This window comes from Lepidothrix coronata, unplaced genomic scaffold (assembly GCF_001604755.1).
Source record: "Lepidothrix coronata isolate B3197 unplaced genomic scaffold, Lepidothrix_coronata-1.0 Scaffold275, whole genome shotgun sequence".
In the NCBI taxonomy this organism is placed as follows: Eukaryota; Metazoa; Chordata; class Aves; order Passeriformes; family Pipridae; genus Lepidothrix; species Lepidothrix coronata.
The window spans coordinates 704,897-730,330 of record NW_016690455.1 but is presented as its reverse complement, the minus strand read 5'-3'; the positions used below and the strand labels follow the sequence as shown (position 1 = coordinate 730,330).

The window sequence follows — 25,434 nt, the reverse complement described above, 5'->3', positions numbered from 1 at the left end:
TTTTTACTGGAATTAATTAAACAGAAACACACAATTATACTGTTATACTACACTTGGTGTTTTCAAGTTAAAAATATTTTGATGACAAAACTTATGAGGTAACTCAGGATGCTGAGAGAAAAAAAAAATGATTGCAAGAGGATCCTGAAATAGGAGACAGCATGCATGAAGCTATGAATTAATTCTCCTGCTTTAATCAATTTTGTAGTCTCTGCTAGACTCTGGACCCTGTTTTGGACACTGAATTTCAGACAAAGGATCAAGTAATTAGAGAGATTCACAGCAAATGCAAGAAGTTTGATGAAAGGTGTACAAAACCTGAATTTTGTATGTAATGATTCAAACTCCTAAATTTATTTTTTAAAAAACAAATTGAAGTAAAAGCAGTATATAAGACATCCTAGAGTCTGGTAGAGAGGAGAAGAAAGTAATTTGTTCCCCAGAACCATACTAGATAAGCAATAATGGGCACTTTGCAAGAAACTAGGCCAAGAAAAACACTTTAAAGAAAATCTTAGCTACATAAAACAATATGCTGGGGCATCTTCTGCAGTCTTTGGTAAAAGATTGGGCAAAAGTCTCTCACGAAGGACAAATGCACTCTATATATTTTTCAGCAAGGCCATGGACTTGATGAGGCTCCTTTCCATTCCATCAAATCCAGTATTGTAGAAGAAAGGCAACAAAATATTCTTAATTCAAAAGCCTGACAAAAACTACTACTCTACCTAAGGTATTTAGAATTAAATCCAGTTCTGCTCTCCTAATCCAGAAAACATCAGCCATTACCACAAAATAGGAATCAATGAAAAGTGGATTGATAATTCAAGATTTAATGATTCTATGAAATAGAAAAGAAAAACTGAACAGCTAATCTAATAATCTCAGTATCATGGTATATTTCCTTATCTTTGTTATAGAACATACCAAGTAGGAAATTGAAAGCAAACAGGAAGAAACATTTAAAATTTATAAGAAAGTTTCATATGCTGACCACAGTACTGGATGTGATTGCCTAGTGACAGTTACCTCTGACAGACAGACTGTAGCTCAGTGGAAAATGGGATTATCTTTATTAGCAGGCTGCTAAAAACTAGAATATCCGTTTACTCCCCTGCTTCAAAAAAGAGATTAAGAGTAATCTAATCTGCAATGTTGATCACAGTACTCCCACTTAAAATCACACTGGAAAGATCCAATGCTCTAGAAAATCTTGGGGTAGTAAGAACACACTTTTTCTGCCTGCAGTGAACACCTTTTAATATCTTCCTTCATGTAGGATTTACTGGATTTATAGATCATAAAACACAGCTAATTCGACTAGGCATAGAAGAATCAAAGTCAGTAATTTAGATTTGGTTTTCTTTTGTGCTGATAGGTATTTGTACAACACACGGGAGGCTTGCTGATCTAAAGTTATTGACAAAAAAAATGAGGTTCTAAAACTGCAGACACTAAGAAGACTGTACAAAGTAATTTCTTGTGACCCTCATCTTCTGTTTTTAATGGAAGGATGTTTATAGACTAAAGAAGCAACAATAACTGCTGTTATTCTTCGGGCCTGCCCCTAAAGACAACTCTCAGTATCTTAAGGAATGGAACAGAGAAAATTGCATTGGGCAATACAATCAGAATAGATAAATCTCCAGGATCATCGATCCAGTACAGTTACAAACACCAACAAGCAAAACATGCCTTTGGTATTCCAACTAAACAACAAAATCCAATAATCTCTCAGCTCATCTACTAATTTACAGAACACAGCAGTGGTGGAGGCTCGGTAAAGAAGGGAGGGAAAGAGGGGCAAAGATGATGGCTGAAGAAGATAATATAATTCATTAAGATTAAAAATTCTTGAATCCAAGAATCTCAAGCTTGCTGGAGGAGATAATGATGGTATGCAAGAAACAGGTAATAAATAGCTCCTTTATTCCTCAGAGCTAAGGACAACAGAGAACCACATTTTCACTTTTAAATAAATTCAAATTCAGATGAGTGGACTCACTTCAGTATTTTTACACGTGTTATTCAACAAAAGCTCTTTAAAAAAGCAGTTTAGAGGTCAAATAAGTGTTATACTTACTGGTAATGAACCCATGATGGACCAAGGGTTTTCTTAAACTGAGTGAGTCCCACAATATCAATGTAAATGAGTTCTACAATTTTATCTCCCTGGGTAGGACAGCCAGATCTGTTACCTACAACCTTCTTCATAATCCTAAACAAAAAAAGAAGGAATATGGAAAAACATTACTTTCAAATACCTTGAGTTGATGCTGTAATACTACTTATTCCAATAATTCCAGTTTCCAAAAAAGGGTTACTCTTTTATTGTTTCCAAATCTCAAACCATATAAGAACACTCAAATGCAAGAGATGCTCAGAACTTATCAAAGAATGTTTATATCTCACTAAAGTGATAATTTTCATGAAAAACCTCACCTGGTTTAAACAAGAGAGTAATATGGTTGGAATGTTTAAAAACAGTGTGCTTTAAATTACTGAAGTTATATTTAAATTATAAAAGTTATTTAAAACAATTTCTGACTTCCATTGACAGTTTTATAGTACAAGAGTTCTCTATGAAACAGTGCTCTCATGTTTGTTAATAAAAAATGAAAGCTACAGAAAAAGTGTATCTGCTCATGCTTAAAACAGATGTTTTATGTCTAATGCTGAACTAGTAGGAAAAGCAGGACAACCAAGAGTGAGGTAGCAATTTGACCTGACATAAGCAATTAACTACAGCAAAGTAATGTGTTTAAAGGATTTAAACCTTTATTTTAAAGTGAGATACTGAGTGAAGAATAGCAGAAACTGAAGAAGAGGACACAGAATTAGGCTAGTCTGTAACATTTCCTAGCGCAGCTGGTTAAAGCACCTGGAATGTTAAAGTCTAAGCTGCTTAGTTTGAATTTTACAACATTCATTTATGAAGTCCCAGGAGCCTGGAGCTACAATGAAAACACATTATCCTTTCCATGGCACATATACTTAGCTCCTGAAAATAATCTTATCGTCTGTTTAGTGAATTATCACTTTCATTTTACGCTTCAAGAAATTATATACTGCTAATAGAAGCTTCAAGAGTTTACAATTCTTTTCTTTTAATGCCAGTTTCAAAAGTGAAAGTAATCTCCTTACTCCTTGAGCTCTGCCAGTGAAGCTGAAATCCTGATGTCATGGCCCAGTAAGTAGAGAGATGTAATTAAATCACTCCACTGGACTAATTCACCAAGTGGGCCACCACTAAACGCATTTTCTGCAATCTTGAATCCAGATTCTTTTGTCAAAAGCCCCAAATGAACAAGGATCTGAAAAGGAAAGTCACATGTTAGAGTTATCGACATTAAACATGCAACTGTTATGCCTTAGGGATTTTTCTTTCTATTAAATTCCAACCATGGCCAAAAATAACCCCCAAAAAATCAACGAAAATGACCCAATACTTCCACCCCAATAATTTAATTTTGTAATGAAGGCAAAGACTAAGAATCTCAAGCAAGGAGCTCAGCTGCAGCCAGCCAGGCTTAAGAGAGGGTAGAAACATTACTGTGTCTGGCCTGCTGCCATAAAGAACTGGCTCCAGTAAGAACAAGGCAGGAAGGGAAACCTGTTATTGCGTTTACAACTTTTGGCTTTATCTTAATTAGTTGAGATAATTAAAAAAAAAAAATTAAATCAAATGAAATAGACCTTTTTCAAGAATCTCATGGTTTTAAAATGGAACTCATTACAGGAGGTCTAAACTGATTCAATCCAAAGCTGTAGACCACTTTCAGTCTCCTCAAATCCAAACCTGACGTACATCATTTAAAGTCTGAATTTTGGACAACAAAGATGTACAGCTCCTATGACTACATAAAAACTCCAGCATCATCAGCTTGCAGTAAATTTGCAGCTTCTCCCTTTAGAAACTTTTACATAGTCTCTGTTTTATCCAAAACTAAAGAGGTCAGAAAGTTTACTCCCAGACTGACTTATGGAAAGCACATAAAGCTTCTGTAAAGCAAACACCCATTCTAACATAATATCAAGTAGCAAAATATTTCTTGAAAAGAGGCACAAGCACAAACAGGAGCCTTTAAGACGTGTTTGGTATTTCCACTCTGAAATAAGAAGCTTGAAAGAGCCTATATAACTGCAAGTGACAGGAATAAAAACGTCCTCATTTACCTTTTTTCGTTTTCTTTTCTCCAAATTTTGTTTTTCTGCCAGTGATTTGATTGCTTCAATCCAGGTATCAGCCATTCGTCTGATGCGCAACATCATCCACCTGAACTCCTCATGTCTTGACATCATTTTGTAGAGATTATCAAAGTTGATGCGAATTTCAGCCTTCAATTAAAGCATTAATGAAAAACCCCAACATTAGTTATCCTTCAGTGTACTTTCCAGAAGTGACAAAAATGCTCAGATGTGAACTTTGTGCTTTATATTCCTCTTTTATAAAAGGAAATAGAAAAAAAGGATGCACTCCTAGCACAAGTTGAGATTTTAGTCCAAATATTAAAGACATAGTTAAACAGACATTTCTAAACTACATAAATTACTGCTATTTTTATTAGTGGCATTTGGCAGCTCAGAATATGTTTACAATGTTTTACAATGTGTTTCTTTCTGTTTATTTTTGCTCATGTGCTTCAAAAGGAGATTAAAGTACATCTAAAACACAATACAGAACAGTATGCTGAAGAGTCATGTGTACCGTGAATCTTCCAAACACAAGGATGTCTCCAAGCATCCCATAAAGGAAGAAACATTACTAGGGTATAATTTTTAAAGGAAATACTCATTTTAAAGCTGATCTAAGAACAATTGGTTTTGCAAAATGAGACAGCCTATATCTATGTTATGTAAGCAATGTTCATACACAGCCCAGCAATTATCTTAAATTATCTTAAAATACCTAAGTGCTACATAATTAGGCTGTAACAATTTAGAAACAACTCTATATGCTGTGGAGTTTTTAAAGGGAAAAAAATTAGGAGTAATCAAAATGTTACTACAAATCTGAAATGGATATAAGCCTTTTCCAGTAAGGCACTTTTATAAAAAAGGTCCAGATTTATGGGACAATAAAAATGGACAGTTTCACATATAGTTAATACCGATGAGCAGTCTATGGATTTGTAATTTTTCTCACTATTTGTGCACACTATTTCATAAATTTAAACACAAAAATGTTTTTAATGGAAATCTACCACAATACAATGACTGGAGAAGATACATGAGCTTCATATATACAGTCTAAGAGGAATAAAAATTATAAATTCTAGTCTTATTAGCATTTATGTGGCACAGGATTCCAGGACATTTTGCATGAATCACAATTACTGAATTATTTCTCATGTTTGTTCTTATTAAGAACATGGTTGTTCTTACCACTGTTTTTTGATCAGTCTCTTCATTAGGATTTTTAGCTCTCCAAGGTAAACGAGGACACCAATTTTCAACCTGTAAAATAATCATACAAAATAAATCATCCTATTCTACTTTCAGCTGATCTACCAAAGCTTCTCACTGCCTTTACATTACACCTTTCTGTGGTTTAAACAGGACATCAGCTGATAATACAGTAACCGCTTCAAGGTAGAACTGCTTTTTGCAAGAAAAAGACTTTTTGCAATTCAATATTGTTTTAACCTTGCAGATTTGCAACCAAAAGTTGCATTTAGATATTCATTCATGATAATGAAAACAGAAGATCAAATCCTTTCGAGACAGAAGTCTCAATGTTAATGCTCAAAAATACAGTTTCTCTGAGCAGCTCTTAAATGTTTTCAAGAAGTTTTTGATGCTTCTAGACCTTACAACAATATGTATTTTGGAACATTTCCCATCTTTATAAAAAGACAAAGACTGATAAACCCAGGGATCAAAGTTCTACCTTGTAACAATCTAGACAAAAAAAAGAAGAATCATAGAATCAAAGCCACCACGTTTGAGGGGTATGAACAATGTAATTATAACATAAGTAACAATATTCGCAAGTATGAACAGCTGTAATGCTTAGAGAAACACGATCAATGCAAATGCAATACTGCTACTATTGGCCACTAGAAAAGTACAACAGTGAGTTAGGGAAGAAAGAGCAAATGGATGCAAGTCACTGAAAGCTCCTGTGCTCTCCTCAGGGATCTTGCTTGTCCCATAGAATCCTTACTATTCATGTGCCTTAGGAAATGAGACCATTTGCTTTGGGAAGCAGGAATCTCACGGCTGGAGGCAAACCCATGAAAGCTGAAACATGACTGCACTGTGAAAAGGGAGAAATGCAAAAAGCTATTGGCCAGCTAAGATACCCCATCACTACTCATTAAGTTCACAGCTCCCAGAGAATTAGAAGTCAGACTTGCTCTTATGGTTCTCCCAAATGCAGACCTGTCAAAACACAATTTTAGCTTAATCATGCTACAGTAAGCCTGAAGCATTACAGATTAAAGACTTAAGATCATACCATACGATTGCCTAGAAGACCAATCACATGAAAATAAATGAATAGCCATCATAACCTCATTAAAGAGAAGAAATGTATCAAACTTAGGTTCCTCAGAGAAATTATAAAAAGCTAAATTTGAATGCTCTTATTTAATCTACTCAGTGTGTTTAATACAACGTTTGAAAGTAGTGACTTATCAACCTCCTCTGAAAACATTTGATTCTTCAGTGGTCTCCAACTCTGGAACCATACTAGAAATTGTAGCTATCAACAGTCCTAACTTCTACAACCATAAACTTGTAGAATCATTGGCAGAAAAGAGTTGCAAGCTCCATGTCACAAATCATGCAGTCACAAACTCTCTCTCTTTTTTTGTTTTAAAAGTACAAATTTTGCATTATTCTTAGCGTTAACACTGATCTAAATTAAGATATGACACTTCAAGGACTACCGTACGTGCCCCTTTTCTGGCTTCATGTATTTCGCATTGCACCACCAAGCATCCTAAAGGAATTGCAGATTTTTCAGAGCTGCCAAGGACAGTTAGCTGCATGCCTCACTGACTGAAAAACAAATACAGTTATTTCGTGCTTTTAGAAACAGTCCCTCTAGTCTAAATTACATTACGGTAATTCTCATCATAAATAAACACTTGAGGAGTAGATTCAAAGTACTATCAGTGTCTGCAGTTGGTCTGCCTCTCATTTTTCCCTATTGACATTCAGTCAATTCCCCTCTCATTGGAAGGACCAACTTAACTCATCAGAAGATTTTTTTGCAACTCTTCAGAGTATGTCAGTTGTTTTGTTATTTTCAGGACTGATAAACGCACTGGGAAGCAGCATAGGCATTTTCTTATAGAAATAGGAAAATTCTCTTCATTATTATCAGCCAGTGGCTCACAGAAAGCTGTTGGATGGGGGATAATAATTCGCAAGTGCACCAAGAAAGCAAAGATGAAGCCAACCAGTCTGACATACTATGAGAAGGGGAAAAAAGAAACAACATTATTAATTCATTCAATGTACTGACACAAGGGAAAGTGGACATGGAGAGGTAAAATACTGACTGACAAACGAGCCAAACCAGGATTAGCTTAGTGGTGAACTTCAGGCATTCTTGGTCAAAAAAGATGAGAGATACACATGCCCCCATGGAAGCAATGTTAAGGCACATGCAAGAAAAGGAGGTGATCCAAGACAGCTAGCATGGCTTCTCCAAAGGAAAATTATGCCTGACCAATCTGGTGGCCTTCTGTAGTAGGCCAGGGCAATCCCAGCCAGGAGCTGAGCCTGGGAGATGAAGTCATTGATAGCAGCCCTATGGAGAAGGAGTTGGGGGTTCCTGTGGATGAAAAGCTGGACATGAGCCAAGAGTGTGTGTTCGCAGCCCAAAAGGCCAAACACATCTTAGAGAAGCTGTGGATTCCTCAGCCCTGGAAATATTCAATATCAGGCTGGATAGGGCCCTGAGCAATCTGATCTAGTGGGTGACATCCCTGTCCATGAAAGGAAGGTTGGAAGTAGATGAGCTTTAAGGTCACTTCCAACTCAAGCCTTTCTATGATTGTGTGCCCATTTGATGTAAACATCAGGATGCAAACCCATATGATAGTAAAACCAGCCAAAATGCTAATACAAATTCTGTTGTTCAGAACAAGAGTTAATTTTGCAGATAATTAAAGAATCAACTGGAAGTGATAAGTGACAAATAGGCATCGGCAGCGATGCAAGCTCTGAAAACACCTGGTGCCTGGAACTTGCTTTTCTCCCCTTGCTTCCAAATTACCTAAAGAAAGTGTTTTGGCTTTCACTGAAACTACCAGGGACAAGAGAGACGTAGAGTATAGAATATTACATGAAGAATTAGGGACTTTGATTTGCAACACATCTTGTGGAAGCTCCTAATACAGAACAGGGCAGGGACAGGGGGACGGACTCACAACATCTGCTTTGGCTGAAAACTCAAAACAAAACTTTTGCAGAAAATGCAACAGCATTCAAGTGTGACTTGTCCTGCGCCAGAAATAACTATGATTAAAAACCATGTACAGTGGGGAGAAAAAAGTGTGTGTGTGTGTGTGTATAGATGAGTATATATATATGATTATAAACAGGAAGATAATGTAGTATGTATTAATGCTGCAGGATGCAGTTACAAATTTGGCATCATTCCATTCATATACACCTTTTCCCTGTCATTGGCAATGATGACAGAAAGGATTACAATATCACTAAAGCGGGTCTAGATGAAAACTCCATTACAAATACAGAAATACTTCATCTTTGTATTTGTTTAGGTACAGAATATCTTTGTGCAACAAATATGAGCAAGGTGAAGGAGGGCAGTGGTGTTCATTTAGATCCTGCTCTTTGAATTGTTAGTTTAATCATTTAAGACCAAACACTGAAGTTGTCTCCAAAGAAGGAACCAGGACTCCTCTTCTACCTTTCCAGGACAACCTTCCTCTTACTGGGTTACCATCAGTTCTTTCTCTATGGTTGGTCTCCATAGCCACCAACTGTTGTACTGTCATTTAATAGGAAGGATGTGAGACCAGACGGATTAGCAGTCAAAGATGACTGTTGGGAAGCAGCAAGTGCAGATCTGAAGACAGATAATTTTTTGGATGAGTGATATAAATGCTAAGCTATTATTCAGAACACACTATATTTATCTTTGTGCTGTCGTATTTTCGAATCAGACCAGCTGTGCCTCCTGTAGCTGGTACTGAATTCTATGCCAGTCGAATGCATTAGGTAGTCTTTGATCATGCTCAGGAAGTCATGTGCACCTGAGAAGTCAAGTGTTCCCTACCTGGTTTTGAATCACATTAGTCACAGCCCTGCCTGGAGTATATACAGCCAGCTCCTTAAGGTTAAGCTGCATGGCACTTTAGAAGTTCAAAATTTAAGTGCTACATGATTGCAGGTATTAGCGAAAAGCTGGTGTTCTGAATTGCTTTGAGGTGTAAATGGCTAAATTTATGACAAAAAAAACCCAAAAAAGAAAACCCAAGAAATTTGCCAAGTATGTTTTATAGAAGCTTTACAGGTATTCCAGTAACTCTTCTTCAGAAACTCACTGAAACTGAGGTAGAGATTGCAGCACTTGACTCTATTACAGAGCAAGTACTTCAAGCACAGTTATAAGAACCTGGCAAACATCTGTAGCACTGGAGTAGTCTGAGCATCTTCCACATTAAATCAAAGTATACTCTGCCAGCAGCTCTCCAAATCCAAAATTTCAGAAAGTCCTTTATGCTTTTAAAGAGTCACAGTGGGAGTTGAATAAAGCAGAGGCTGAAGGGTACACTCTCTGAGCACCTGGGATAATCTTCATTTTGGATTCTTCTAAAGGGCAGGTGCAGCCCATCTATGGGGAAGATAAAGCAACTTTCTTTGCAGATCAGGTGAACACACTACTGCTCAGTGTACTCCTATCCATGGTACAGTGCTGATCTTAAGTATCTTACGTCAGCCCCAGAGTGAAAAATACACACAACCCCCCCCAACAGTGCAATATCTGGTGAAAGAAGGTTCATCTTTAAATTTATTAGGCAGCATCAAGGCAGGCAGAGAAGAGAACATGTAACATTCACTTACAAATCCCTTTGAGAATTTAATGTGAAAGAACTGCTTCCATTGGGAAGGTGACTTTCTCAACTCCTGTATTTTGTTTAGCATTTCCTCAATGACATGTAGTCATTTTGAAGGTGTTACAGAATCTGCAGCGTGCAAGATGACTGACAGCCTGTTTAGTGAAATGGAGGAGTAATTTAAGATTTGGTTGTTTCCAAAGGCAATCTCAAACATTGGGTGTTGGGTGTCCACAGCCCCAGTGACATGGCAACACAACATTTTATACTTAATCAAGTTGCATTGATTGATTTCATCAATCAACAAATGGTCTCTCATCTAACTTCAGTAATGTCCACTAAATTTGATAAGTCTTTTACACTGGCATTTATGCCTTTTCCAACAAGACATAAAAAGACTAGTCCTAGTTTAAGGTGACAGAAGCCGAAAAGGTAACTGAGAACAAATCACTCAAATTCAAGGCCAATACACTAATAGACAATTCGGGGACAAAGTGCTGACTATCACCAGCATTTCACTTTCTTGGGGGCATTTGTAAGATGACTAAATAAGTCTGAACTTTTTCTGCTTTACATTTCAGAAGACAACATAGTTTTTGTCAAATTTCTGAGTATTTGCATAGAATTCAAAGAAGCAGGTTTGATGTTACATTACACTGAAGAAATGCAAACCATTAACTCCATGTCACGGATTAGCTTACATATGGAGCCAAAGTTGTGGACAGAGGACTTCCACATAATGTGAGCAAACTGCAGTAAAACAGAAAACCCACAAGGATTTAAGGAACCTCTATAATTATGATTCCCACGAGTTTTCACTAAAATGTGCCTCAGCCTACAACTTTCATTCTGGAAACAAACTGATGTTCAAAATCACCTTTGGTTTGTATTTTTCTGTTTTAACCCTCAAAGCAGAAATAACAGTGTAAAGAAAAATACTCCCACAACCAAACCATATGTTCTGTTTCCACCAAGTCCGAAGGACTGAAAACAAGAATTCTCTGCAGCAGTGTATTAGCAAATGTCCAAAAGCTACAGGAGTCTCAAAGACTGGAATTCAAAACAGTTTTAAGTCTTTTGAAGCACTGGATTCCAAGATGGATACCAAAAATTACACTTGCACCTGAAAGGGGAGTTAGAGACTCAAAGTCTAGGATTTTAGAGAGACCTTCCTGGCTCCAGCAAGTAAACACCAGTGTCATGATCCCTGGGAGGTAGTAACTTGCATCACAGCTCCCTGCTGACCACCAGGCACAGCACAAGCCCCACTCCTGTGTGCAAGGCAGTCCTCTCAGAGAAAGCAAATATGCAGATAAAGAAAAAAAAAAAAAAAGAACTATAAGCCCCCTTCATTTTTTTTTAAAAGCTGGAAAACAGTGTGAAAAATTCATTTTCTAGAAGATATTTTTAAAAACTTCCTTCTTCAGCTGCAAACTGACATTTTGCAGTGAAATATATTTTGGTACTGCCTAGAAATTAATTTTTTCACGTTGTTCCCCAGAGGCAATGCCATCCGTGAAAATTATAACTGTGCCAATATCATTACAGTGTAAAAAAACTGCCTGTTTCATAACTAAATTAAAAGAAAGTAACTTCTCTATGGGCAAGTTTGCATCATAGTTAAAAGGAAGCAAGTTCAACCATCCAGATAGTTTAGCATTAATTTAACTTCCTTTTTAATTTGTGCTGTTTCTAATCCCTGTTTTGCTCTGTTCAAGAATCTGTTTTTGCTATTCAAACCATTTGTGCCTCCAGTCTTCAAAGGCTTCAGCACAATTAAGTGTTTTGAAGACCAGAGGGTGGTGAGGCCCTGGTAGAGGTTGCCCAGACAGGTTGTGGATGCCCCATCCCTGAAAGTATCCAAGGCCAGGCTGGATGGGGCTTGGAGCAACGTGGACTAATGGAAGGTGTCCTTGCCCATGGCAGTGGGTTGGTAAGTTTTAAGGTCCCTTCCAACCCAAGCCATTCTGTGATTCTATGACCACACAGTTAGTTGCCTGTCATGGATCAGGAATGATCCAGTGCCCGCAGCAAAACAGCAAGACAGAAGTGCAAAATTTCTTGCAGCTTCATCTGCAAGTTTGTATAGGGGACAGCTTTAAATCAAAAACATAAGCCTGAACGTGCTGGATTGCTTCTTCCTTTCCTTGGTTCACCACACTTGCCACATTCTGGTACAGCAGGCAGGACACAAGAGCACTGGAGAAGAGCTGTTCCTGTTTCTGCAGGAGTGCCATCCAAAACAAGGCAGAGGAGGCAGAACTGCTAATACCTGCACTTGTGCAGGCTCTTCAGAAGAGAACACTTGGGACAGCCTGAACTTTGACAATGCTATTTCTATTTTGCAAACACACATGGCAGAAGGCTGGGTTTTATTCCAACCATTTGTTTCTAAAGCTTAACATAAACTGTGGGCAAGTTACTTTGTGCCTCTGTGGTTCTGACCCATATTACACACCAAAATACCATATTTTGGGCTCCATTGTTTACAAGTTTAAAATTGCATAACAAAGAGTACTAGATGAGCATAATGTAATACCCTAACTGAACTGCTTCAGAAGGAAAAGGTAGATCCAAAAGAGTATGACAGAGCACAGACACTTGTCACACTAGATTGTAGAGCAAAAGTAGACATATGCACGATTTGATGCACATTTTGTCTTTTCAAACTGAGGTTGTGCAGAATTTGATGCATAGATTGCCTTTTCAAACTCAGCATGCACACACACAACCATCTTACTCCTGTACTGTAACCCTGAAGTAAAAAAAGAAAAATCTTAAGAGTAATATCCTTTCCAGTACCCTAATGCATTTTAATATTTTAAATCAGCAGTTTTGACTTGAGAGCTCTGTAGACACATTTATCATTCAGCTCTGCAACCATACTATAAACTGTCAACTCTTCATCACTGTCCACTTTGACAAATTACTCTAGCAACAGCATTTCCAAGTTATCCCTAGCAGCCAACACACCTCATAAATCCATATCATTGTGGTGTTATTAGAATTTCATTTCACGCTTGCATTCGCAAACATTTAAGCTTTCAACCTCTGCTGCTGGGCATTAATCATTAAATTAATCATAGGATTAAGAATGCCAAATTTAAACTCAAGGTTAATAACACGCTCACCCAATATTAGTTTTACATTCTGTCATAAGAAAACACTTTACAAAAAAAAAGGACAGGACCTTTGTCTGGAGTTGCCAAATATGCACAGACTAATTGCACTGTTGTTCCTTCATGAAATGAAAAGTTGCCCAAATTTAATATTGCTGCTAACGAAAAAATTCAAATCCCGAGACCCTGGAAAAAACAACCATTTGGCCTCTGTAAGTCCACTCACATTTGGCCATGAAAGATCAATTATGAAAAAGCTAACAGCATTGACTGAGTTTTCAAAACTGATGATCAGAGAAGACTGTCATGTAAAAAACTGTGGTTTAACAGAAATACAAATAATAAATGTCATTGAAGAATGTTAGATTCTCTCATTCAGTTGAAATATATCTCCATTTTTAAGATATACCTGCATTAAAAACATGAAGCACCTGCTGGTTGACAGAATACTAATGACCAAACATAACTCTGCTAATGCTAAAACAAGACCTTCTAGCAGAAGACTTAGATCAACCTCAGATGATTATGAAACCATATCTCTAACTTCTGTGATAAATAACAAGATAAATAATATAGTCATCCTGTATCTTTTCTTTCTCTAGCTTCACAGCCCATGAATAAATCAACACTTGGTACTGGAAATGCAATGAGTCAAAACTGTGATTCAACCCAGCCTTTTTCATGTCTTCAGATACATGTTTTGGAAATGCATTTAACTATTGCTGCTGCAAGCAATGCCATCAAAAGTTCAATGACAGTCAACTGAGTAAATTAACAGCAACTGCTTTCATTACAACTGAGTTACTTATTATAACAGACTTATTGTTTTAATCTCAGATATATAATTTAAAAAACCAGCCTCACACTGCCAATCCTGCAGAAGCTAGGAAATTAATATTAGATTTCAATTCTGCAGTCACATTGGCTCTTGCAGTTCTTTACAAGCAGTAATCCACTAGATATCAATACTAGCCATAAGATCAGTTGCTGTAAGTTATTGAAATTTCACTAATAAGAAAGAGGAGGCCAAGCGATCAAATACACTTGACTGCTTCCGGCACACACACTCCAAGACAGTAATAGAGCAAGTAACAATTAACAAAATTCATTCTTGGAAAACAAGTGTTGCTCAGGAAATAGAGAGAAACCCAGCAGGACAAGCACCCTACTCCGCTGTGTACAAGGCAGCTTTGGTTCTGATAGATACTTCAGCCAATATACTGCAACTTCACTCAAAAACTCGATGTTCAGGGGTTTTTGTTTTCTCTTAACAGATCCTGCAATTCACAGTCTCCAAGCAGGAAGAGGTCATGCTGCTTAGAACAATTTACCAACTAGTTCCACTTTCCAAATTTTACATTCCAAATGCCTTCCCTAAAATGCCTCCCTATTAGTACCTCAGAAGCTACATTGAAATCAACAGAAAAAGTGTTCAAAGGCAAAGATCTAAGACTGAGCTTCATATTTGGGTTTAACAGAACACCTAGTGTGGACTCCCTGGAGAGTTGCTGCTTACATCACTTCAGTTACAAACATTAGAATTCTCCAAGCTAGAAACCCCTGGAGAGCTTATGAATAATAGCAATGCATGTCATAATAATTCTGTTTTAATAAGTTTTTCCTCTTCATAGAGTTTTTCTGAAGAAAATTATGATTTCGTTTGAGAAAAGTACAGTTACCAAAACTTTGAAGGCAATACGATGTTCCCCTTCTGCAGATTAAAAGACTACTGACCTCACTGAGGTAAATAAAAAAGGAGCACGTGGACCCATCTACACCATAACTTGCATAACAGGGATCAGATCGCCACATATCTTTCATCCACTGCAACAGAACAAAAAACACAGTCTGTTAGGTTTAAGTACAATGAAATAACTTTCACACCAAACTCAGGAATAACAGAGGAAGTTGAAAGCGACTATAAACAACCAGATAAAAGTTAAAAAATTACAAAATAACGAAAAAGGGATTTTATTAATATTTTTTAGCATGCTGCATCTCTGCTTTCAGTTACACTGGGGAAGCAACAGCACAGTAGATGTGAGCACAGTTTATAAAAACTGGTAACCAGGCAAGCAGAGACAAATATCAAAAGGAGAATATAATCGAGATCCAGAAACATGACTGTGGCTGCATTGTGAGTGTTCTTCATTATACACTCACTCTAGAATTTAACAGATCATTTCAGTTACCAAGATTGAAATCTGCCCGATTCTGCCAGGAATACGCCATTTTGGCAGAAGCAAGTCATTAATTGCAATTCATATTTCTATATTCAAATAATGCAAGACATAGCCACTATGTGGCCAGTTTGTCAAAACAGATTGAAACACAGACCAGAGATTCAAAACATACAGATTTTTTTAAAAATATCACAGTTGAAGAATTTTATTTAGAGAAATAAAGGCAACATAATTTCACAAATACTTTGGTAGTTAAGCAATTTTACTATTGTACCTCACTAGGCATAGAATCACAGAATGGTTTGGGTTGGAAGGGACCTTAAAGACCACCTTGTTCCAACCCCCCCCGCCAGGGGTAAGGACACCTTCCACTAGACCAGGTTGCTCCAAGCCCCATCCAACCTGGCCTTGAACACTTCCAGGGATGTGACACCCACAACAATAAAGCAGTATCCTTACATTTGAAATGTATCTTGGGGAAAAAAACTCCAAACACTCCATCTCTGCAAGTTTAGTGGGGGTTGGTTGGTTGTTTTTCTTGGGGGGGTGGATGGGTTTTTTGGTTGTTTGGGGTTTTTTTCTCTTTCCAACCAAAGTCTGATGGCTTTGGATATTTAGCCTTTCCAAACACATTATTACTAAAATATAGGATTTATGTAGAACCCACTGTGAATCCCAGAGTTCTGGCTGCACAGTTAGGGCACTGCCTAGCTCATGAGCAGAAGAGGCAAAGCGCTTTCAACAGAAAAGGAGAAGACAGGAACCACATAGAGATGTGGGCAAAGAGAGGAAAGAAGTGTAAACCTATGTCTTACTGAAACAAAAAAGGGTTGGAGCAAGAGACCCACAGAATCACAATCCTGGGGTGGGGGAATGTCAAATTACTCATCATGGGGGAAAAAACAGGGCTTGTAAAAAAGGAGAAGTTTCTGAATGACAAGATACAATTCAAATAATAAGGCATTTCAATAAATAATATAGCATTTTATTATGACATGGCAACTTTCTCCTGTTTAGGAGGATGTCATTTTATTTCTCTGCAGTAGTAGTATTAAAGGCTTGAGGTAAGCAATGCTGTAGTGACATATACTCCTAAAGATCCTCTTTTTAGACTCAGTTGTTCTTGCTTTATGTCACCAAGTAGTGATCTCTTGCAACATATGTTCAATTTTTAACAGAACACACATAAGATTCAAACCAGTTCACTTACCCTTATTTTCCCTTCACAGTGAGGAAAACCATCCATAGGAGGCAATTCACACTGCTCTTGGGCTCCATTTATGAGATCTAAAGAAAAACACAGACCATAACTGAATTTCATTTTACAGTTCTGACAGATAGCCTAATGAATCCTGCCTTTTATTTTCACCAATCCACAATCCAGACTGACTGAAGGGTCCTACTGTGTAATATTTGTTATAACATTAAATTTGTTCTTCTTTTTGACTATAGAAGAAAATGGTTGCGCACATTTCAACTCTGACTTGAAGTAAAAGTGCTGAATTACAAAAACTGATCCATGAAGACTTAAAAATTAAGCTAATCCATACTGAGAATAACAAGAAAATATCTTTCTAACCAAAGTGGGCTTAAAACTACTAATTGCAACAATTTGTTTTGAATTGTCAAATACTTATAAGATGTATATTGCTCTTAAATATAAAAACTAGTTTTTCAAGTTCTGTTATCATTTTATCAAATACCAATGATCCAAAACTTGGCATCAGATATATGACCCAATTAATAAATGTTGCAATATGATCTAATTTTACAACTGAGTAGCACTACATCACATCTCATAAGAAATATTTCCTATGGTCTCCCATGATTTTTTTCATTCTAGATTACTGCAAAACATTAAAGGGTATAATACACAGCAACACTTCTAGCTCATGAGCCAAGGAAAAAACAGCAGTTTTAAGGGACATTACCACATTAACTCCAGGAAGGGACTTTCTTCTTAGAAGAACCCTATAATTCAGGTCTTTAAGGCAAGAAAAACTATTACCACAGTGGAGAGATTCTTGCCAAAGGCAGCGGAGGATAAGGTTTTCAATTTAGGTAGTTCATCCCACAGTTATCTATATTATACCTGCATAATTTCTTGCTTTTCCCATGGGCAAGAATCAAGATCATTAAAGCCAGACAGCCATCAATCTAAGAACACTTCATGCTGTGGTAAAAGTGCATGATTTTATGCACAATATGCTAATTAGAAAGCCCAGAAGAAAATAAAAAAAAGCTGCAGTATTAGAATGGAGTAGCAGCAAGAGCAGTGGATAAAAGTTAGAATGTTGCATTATAGTATTATACACAAAAAACCACCACCTGGTCTAGCAGCACATAGGTTTTTCTGCATAGAGTTTTGCACAGTTTCTTTTTTTTTTTTTTTGTACACAGTTTCTTTTAAAGATAAAACTTGAAATGTGAGTTGCAAAATCGAGTTGATGAGAGAAAGAAGAATCATGCCAGGAAGGTGACACTTCCTTGGCAGTCTCTGCAGCAGGAGTAGTTTCACAAACTGAGATGTACTGCCAATGACAATAGCACTGAGGGAAAGTAGTCTGTATGATGACTTTGTAATTTCAAATCAATAAGCACTTTCAAAATATTCTCTCTGTCTTCTTATCCTTGTGGGATTCTTGCAGACTAGACCATTGACATCTAAGGCTCTGATTTCTGCTCTGAGTAAGAACATACAGAGCATGCATACAGATAGCAGCAATTTAAAACTATGCTCTCAAGTCAGTCAGTGCAGCTACATAAGAATGGGACTTCTTGTGGATTTTTTCTTTCTTAATTTTTTTTTAATACAAACTCATTGGCCTGAATGCAAAGTAAGAGCTTTATGTAAGGCATGTCAAATTCAAAATTTCATAAAATAAAAAAAGACATCTGAAATCTATGATACATCAGAGATGCAGCTCAACTACAGGGAAAGTTCAACTTTCAGCATCATATTGAATTTAGGGCTGAAAATGCTGAATGGCTGGGTACAGCTTGCCAACAGGAATGATCCATCAATTTTGCCATTTAAAATAAAAAAAATTCTTCTATCTCAAGCTAATTATGCTATCATATGATGGCTTTCTACTTCAAAAGGTTAGTCAAGGAAACTCTCTCTTCTTCTGAAGTCCTTTTAAGTATAACTTTTTATTTTACAGCATTCAGTGCCAAGTACCATGTTGCATTTAAATGGGTATCCCCTGGTCTTTCAAAGAAAGAAAGGATAGAGAAAAAAAATACAACTGCCTCATTTTTGGTAGATGCACAACTGTAGTCTACCTGTTTGCTTTTGTCATGCATAAACAGGTTTTCTGCATCCAAGTGTGTTTTTGTAGATGGGGAGTGATCTGTGCTACTGTTTACTGCTCACGAGGTTTTACAGGATCACTGTATTTGCAAGATCTACTTGCAAGAACAAAAACTGCCCTCTTCCAACAGTCACATATTGCAGGAGCCACACACTTCCAACAGCTCCCATCAGCTGTTGTATCTGTATGTACCACATACAGATACTTTTCAAGCAGAAAGCCAACCCTCCCAGTTCCTGTCCATTCCAAGAAGTAAAAAAGAAGAGACAGACATTTTTGTCAGCACAAGCTGCAGATTTTTCCAGGCTTCTGGTCTCCCCTGTGGCCAGCAGCACTAAGTCTTTTCCACAGCAGCCCCACTCTTGCTCTTCCATTGTGATGACTTACAGACAAACAGCATATTGATCTCTCTGCGATAATCTGTATGTGCAGATTGTACAGAACACTAATGCCCACCTTTATCACCTCTAACCATGTTGAAATACTAATGTCTCCAATAGTACTATCAAGAGTACCTGAGAGATTTCCCCTCCTTGCCAGCAAAAGTAAGCACTGCTAGGATTCACCTTCCTCAAAAATGTTAGTCTTTTTTCCAACATAGTCCACAGACTATGAAGATGCTTTAAACACTCACCAGCTCCCCACTCCATCTTCCCATTCAGCCTTACTATGGATCTATATCCCAAACACCTACATCAACTTTCACTTGCTTCATTCACAGCTACTAATGAGATAATAGCATAGTGAAGGCAATTCTATAAAGCTTAAATATAAACTGTAACATGAAACAATTTACATAAAGTATTATCCAGAGCAGAACAAAATGTAGCAATATATGCACACAAGAGGAAACGAATGTGAAAGAACAGGAGAAGGAACAGAGAAATGCAACTCTGTTCCATCTGACTACTCCCTAGAGAAGCAGCCTTTCCTTTGTATCTCTTCACAGGAAGCCAGCTGATGCAATCAGACTGGAAACACATCTACATCAAGGATTGCTGTCCCAAGCAACCGCTGCTTGCAGAAATGGGCAAGTCAGAACTGGTTTCCACACATAAGACTTAGAATTCAATGCAGAACTCTGAATTCACTAGTGAATAATTTTGATGGTTCCAGTCAACTACTACTTGCACTGAAGTCGTACCCTTTCTTCTTGAACACAGTCAGTGACAGTTCCAGGTTGAGAAACACCCCTCCCAACTTTTCTTTTTAATGATCAGAACCTGCACGAAGAATTACGTTTCTGCTCCTCTTGCTGCTCACTACTAACTAGGCAATAGGTGTGTGCTGGAGCCTGTTGGTAGCAGGCTACTAAGCCTGTGGGCAACAAAAAGGCTCCTTTCCCGTCCTCACTAAGCTAACTGATCTGAATTGTAGTTATAAATAAAGGAACCATCCTTTTAAAATTTCTGAAGTCAAGGACGCTGTGACCAGTCTCTTAAAATACAAACTCATAGCTACAAACCAACAACCAAGTCCAGCTTGCCCTCATCAAACCCTGCTGCACAGCTGGAGCAGCAGAAGCAGCGATGGTTGGACAGCACTGCCTGGTATGTCTTGAGCTCAGTGTGGGACCACACTGACACATCAGCTCACTCTCTTTTTCATGCACAGGCTTCAGCCATCCACACTAACTAGGAGTTGGCTCTTCTTAAACAGGAATCCAGGAGGTGAACAAATCTTGCATATCTCACAGACAGCTAGGACCAAGCTCAACCAGATACCAGCAATTTACACTTCTAAATGGATTACAAAGACAAGAGGGATGAAGAGTGGAACCCTGGAGATGCAGATCTACACACCAGGATCTTTCAAAACATAAAAAGCCAAGTATTAAAATACAAGTCAAGACTTTAGAGTTTTTCATCATTTGGAGATAACAAAAACCTCAAACACAAATAATTTCTGAAAATTCTTACTAAAAGGTCTGGATAGATGTATTATGCTGTTAGCAAATTCATGTTGGATAGTCTTTTCCTGAAGGGGAAAAATACATTATTAAGCCAGACATTAAAGTGACTTTTGTTGGAAAAGAGTATTTGAGAAACCACAAGGATTTTTATCCTTAATTAGGATTTATGTAATTTAAATTGCAAGTTCTGAGATCTCTTTTCCCAGCCAAAACTTAGAACTTACACCCAAAAATGTTAGATACACAGCAACTATCAAGTCAGTACAAAGCATCAGCAGTTAATACACACACTTTTTTCTCTTTAAACTTCATGTGAGCCACAATATTAATTTCTATTTTACAGACACCTGTTTTTGAAGTCATGAGCAGCTTATCTCCTCTAGACTGCTGTTATGCAAAGACATAATTATTAGACATTTATCTCATACGATGTTACATTAAAAACCAATGCACTGATAAATTGAAAACACTAATGTATGTTATAAATCTAAGAGCATGCAGTTGTTACAGATAATGCTGGAAAAACTGAAAAATATTAATAAAACATCAACCTACCGCAGATTTAAAAAAACCTCTTTAAATACTGTGCACTGTTTGTGAGGTTCTGGGATGTTTAAAATATAACTAACAAACTCAATCCCCATGTTTAGAAGGGAGCCATATGTTCACTTCACAGATGATGTACAGCTTTGCATCAGACATTGTTAGTGCACAGCAGGTGAACCTGAACTTGTGAACAATCATCAGTTATTTCGGTGCAAAGTCTGGCACGTCAGCATGAACAACACAGCAGATTTCAGCTAAGCCACCTAACCTTGCATGGGAAAAGATGCTTCTTCCTTGTTGCTCAATATCAGCAACTACACCTGCTAGAGCCCCAGCCCTTTGACATTGCTCTCTCTAAACACCAGTTCACAGGTACAGGTCTTCATTGTCTCTTGCAATTAAACTCCATGTTCATAGGGGTTTTTTTTAGTGAAGGTCTACAACACCCAGATGAGAATTATGTGGTTAAAAGTACAATATGTGACAAGGAATTGATTCTTTGTTTGCTTCCAAGTTACTCTTTAACAAAACAATAAAAATGAGCAGTAGTGAGTGCTGCACACATATTTTATCCCTTTCCTATATTGCACATTCTTCAAATAATGTGCTTTGTAGCAGGCTAAAAAATTCTGCCTCAATTTTCTCCATCAGACAGTTAGGAAGTCTAGAAATATTCCACTAAGACAGTAAGCTGAATAAGAGTTATAATTAGTCACTCAGCAATGACTGTTGTTTGATAGGTACTCTGTTTGTCATAAAAGTTTTAAAATAGTGATATTAGTTAAAGCAAATGAAAAGGCTGCAATACTGCCGAAGCTGCAAGTCGTGACACCAGAAGCCCACCTACTCTGCTAAGGCCCAACCAGCATTCTTTAAAGAATGGAAATATATTAAGAACATAACATGAAACAAAAATTGATATACTTTGGAACTTTGAGGCTAAAACTCAGATTTTTAGACTAGCAGAAAAAAGCACATTAGAGTATCTTTTGATGACACATAGCACAGGTTATAGATCAAATCAAAAGTGTTGCCATCAGCAGATCTCATAAAATCAGGAACCTCCTTAGTATTACAAGGTCAGAGTAATCATAACCATTCAAACCTATTTGAAAAATTTTATCTCTGTTCTCCTTCTGGTTTTGATCATTACATGTAAGTACTATTCTTACATTAATTTATGAAATTCTTCTCTTGCTTCTATCTCAGTTCTGAAATCTCGTATCTATGGTTAGACATAGACTGTAGTTAAGGCTAGTTTAGTTTGTGTAAGGTCTCCTTTCCCTTCTCCCACTAATTAACACATTCTCAATTCAATTCACATTTTTTATCTCCAGCTGGTAAGATTTCTTTTAAGAGAGAATTTGCAGTGTGAGTTGAAAGCACTAACAACATATTCAATGAAATGAGCTAAAGGTTTCAAGACTTTTAAATGCAGAGCACAAAATGCTTTCTACTAACATTTTAGAAACTTCAGTAGCAAAGCATTGGTATGATTTAAAGAAAATTAACTTTTCTACTGCTAGTCCATCCTCACACTTGCTGTGCTCCATTAACGCCACTGAAATCAATGCAGTGTTAGGAGAATTCAAGTTGTAGTCAAGTGGTTAATCAAAATGCAGCCCAGGGGACCACTAACAGCCCCCTCCAGCATCAGTGATACAGCTTTGCACTGCAGTGGAAAACATTCACGTGTGGTCTTCTGCACAGCCACTACACTGTGCTGCGACAGCCAGGTTTGAAAGCACACAAATCTCTCCACCTCCACACTACTGCTTTTGTGGGAGGCAGACAGCACAATGGGAAAAACTTCTTAGTATTATATACAGTGGGGGAAAAGAATATAACGCATAAGGAACAATAAACATGAGTCAAAGCAAAGCATCACCTTGAGAAAGCTGCAATTTTGGCTACTAGAGCCAGTGCAGCCCCACACCCTCTTACACCTGGTACACACTGATGCTCTGTGGGGACAGCCAGTTTGTTTTCTAAGGCACAACACACCATGTTAACTAAAAGCCTACTGTAGTCCTCAAGATAGGAGGGTAGCTTTGAAAATTAAAATAGTATGCAGTATCTTAGCTCTTTTTAGTCTAGTGTGTCTCTGCAAGTACAGGACTATGTTGGAAGTGTGGTTGCAGACTGTTAAAACTAACAAGGCTGTTATATGTGTAAAAAAATTCATGACAGACCATGGAAACAAATCCTCTCATCATGAGGTTACCCACGTCTTCCCCCCAAAACCTAAAAGGCTTCAATGGGGCAGCTCCAAGTTTTTAGGAATAAGGACATGGAAACACCACAACAAAGGTCCTTCTCACCATATAACGTTAAATAAAAACCCCCTTCTTGCAGTACTGCCAAAGCTGTCTTGTCAGCCTGCCTTGCCACATATTCACGAAGGATGCCAGATATCTGACAGACATCCAAGCCATCATGTCTTAAATGACAAGTATATACTGAAGTCTGCATCCTAATGAGTGACTTTAAAGATGTTAAGACTAAAGTTGTTAAAAGAGAACTCAACAGCCAACACAGCAGAAGTTAATGTGTAAGGCGAAAAAGCTATGGGAACTTTGAACAGATATAGCAAAAAAATTCTCCCTCACTGAGCAGTGCTACACACAGGAACTTGACACTGAACTGCTGTTAGTTTTAGCAAGAGCTTCCAAAGCACCAGCTATATACAAGGGGGCGTCTTGAGGAGGATTTAACCTGAACCTCCACTTGCTCATTTTTATGGGATCAAAGACACAATTAAAACCCTTCGAAGTGACCCTTTTTCAGGCAAATGAACACTTTGTAAACAACCGGTCTGGCACAGTTTTCAGTGCAATTATACTATTGGAGGCATTAGATGGTCATGCTTATCAAAAATTTAGCTTTTCACTGAACAAGCACAGTAGAGTGATGACAGCGCCCTCAGAGCACCTTGGCCCTTGCTTTAAATCAATATTTGTATTTTTAAAAAACTATTTTGCAAAATGTACTTTAAGAATTAATACCACTATTATTTAGCAATGTTTTAAAGCCTGAGGAATAGAAACAGTTTCTTTTAGTTTGCTTAAATGAAGTTTTTCCATAGCTGCTGGAACACAGCAAGAGTTCACAATTCAGAAAAACACTTCACCAACCACCTAAAACAAACCTAACCCACAACACACAAACCCCATACCTCCTGTTTACCAAAGAAATTCTCATGAAGAAAACAGAGGGCTGATTCTCTGACCATGTTTGTGCAAGCAGATTGCCCCATCTGATGAAATACATGAAATATGCTAGTGCAATTCTGTCCCACAAATATCAAGGATTTCTTTCATAGTTGAATAGCACAACTGTTATAACCCAAGTTGCCAAAACCAAACTGATCTTGTGCCTGTCACAGGGAACCAAAGATGCAGCTACAACAGTAGCAGCTGTGTAGCCAAGCTCTGCTTGAAAGTGCAATGGTTTCATATTTCCTCATTTCCATTTAATCATCTCCACAACAGCAACTTTGAGGGTGTCAAATGTGGCTGTGCCTCAAAGCTTCCTGTTCTAAAGGCTGATGAAAACTCTTATCTGCTAGACACCCAAGGTTTAGATTAATACTTTCCTGTGTGGTATGGGAATATATTACCTCCCACAAATGCAAAAGGATGGCTATCAAATATCTCAGAAGCTTTTCAGATATAACTTGGATAAATAGAGAAAAGAGTGAAGGAAAGAAGATTTTATTGCTTTCAAAACAAATCAGCCGATGTCTCATAAGCGCCTTAACAATTCACTCTTTCATAAACGAAATGGAGGTTCTGAAAAAGCAGTTGAAAATTGTCAGTATCAAAACCACCATATTGTTTGATCTTTTTGCTGAGGGAAGAAGAAAAAGCAAAATACGGTTATGATTTTACATATGGATCTAAAGAGGAAAAAAAAAAGTAACACCTAACCTCCCACTCAAGCTACCCAAATGCTTACGGCTTTGCTTTTGAACATAATCTATGCAGCCTCACCCTCTAGCACAGGTCCCATTCTCAGCTCCTTTAGGACTAGGATTAAAGACACTTATGATACTCAGGGCTCATGCTGTATTATCCTTTCATACAACCCAAAAGAGAAGAGAAGCTGTTTTGCTCTTGGGCTTCCCTTAATGAAAGATTCCACAAAACTAACTTCAGAGGAAGGACTAGGTGCAGTACTACACTAAAAAAAACATTAAACCTAAACACAGTGAGGATATGAATGCACACTACAATCTACATATACATAACCATTAGATTGAGAGTCACAGAATCATAGAGTGGTTTGGGTTGGAAGGGACCTTAGAGATCATCTAGTTCC

General features: G+C 37.5%; 1 protein-coding gene across 1 annotated transcript in view; it reads right to left on the bottom strand.

Moving 5' to 3' along the window:
• Window positions 1-25,434, bottom strand: part of MGAT5 (mannosyl (alpha-1,6-)-glycoprotein beta-1,6-N-acetyl-glucosaminyltransferase) — a 121,009-nt gene that overhangs the window by 42,115 nt on the left and 53,460 nt on the right. Inside the window, exons 4-9 of the mRNA XM_017836322.1 lie at window positions 16,553-16,629; window positions 14,894-14,983; window positions 5,386-5,457; window positions 4,177-4,338; window positions 3,145-3,314; window positions 2,084-2,218 (exon numbers count right to left, since the gene is read on the bottom strand). Coding sequence (XP_017691811.1) covers window positions 2,084-2,218; window positions 3,145-3,314; window positions 4,177-4,338; window positions 5,386-5,457; window positions 14,894-14,983; window positions 16,553-16,629 — 706 coding nt within the window. The remainder of the gene's footprint in view (window positions 1-2,083; window positions 2,219-3,144; window positions 3,315-4,176; window positions 4,339-5,385; window positions 5,458-14,893; window positions 14,984-16,552; window positions 16,630-25,434) is intronic.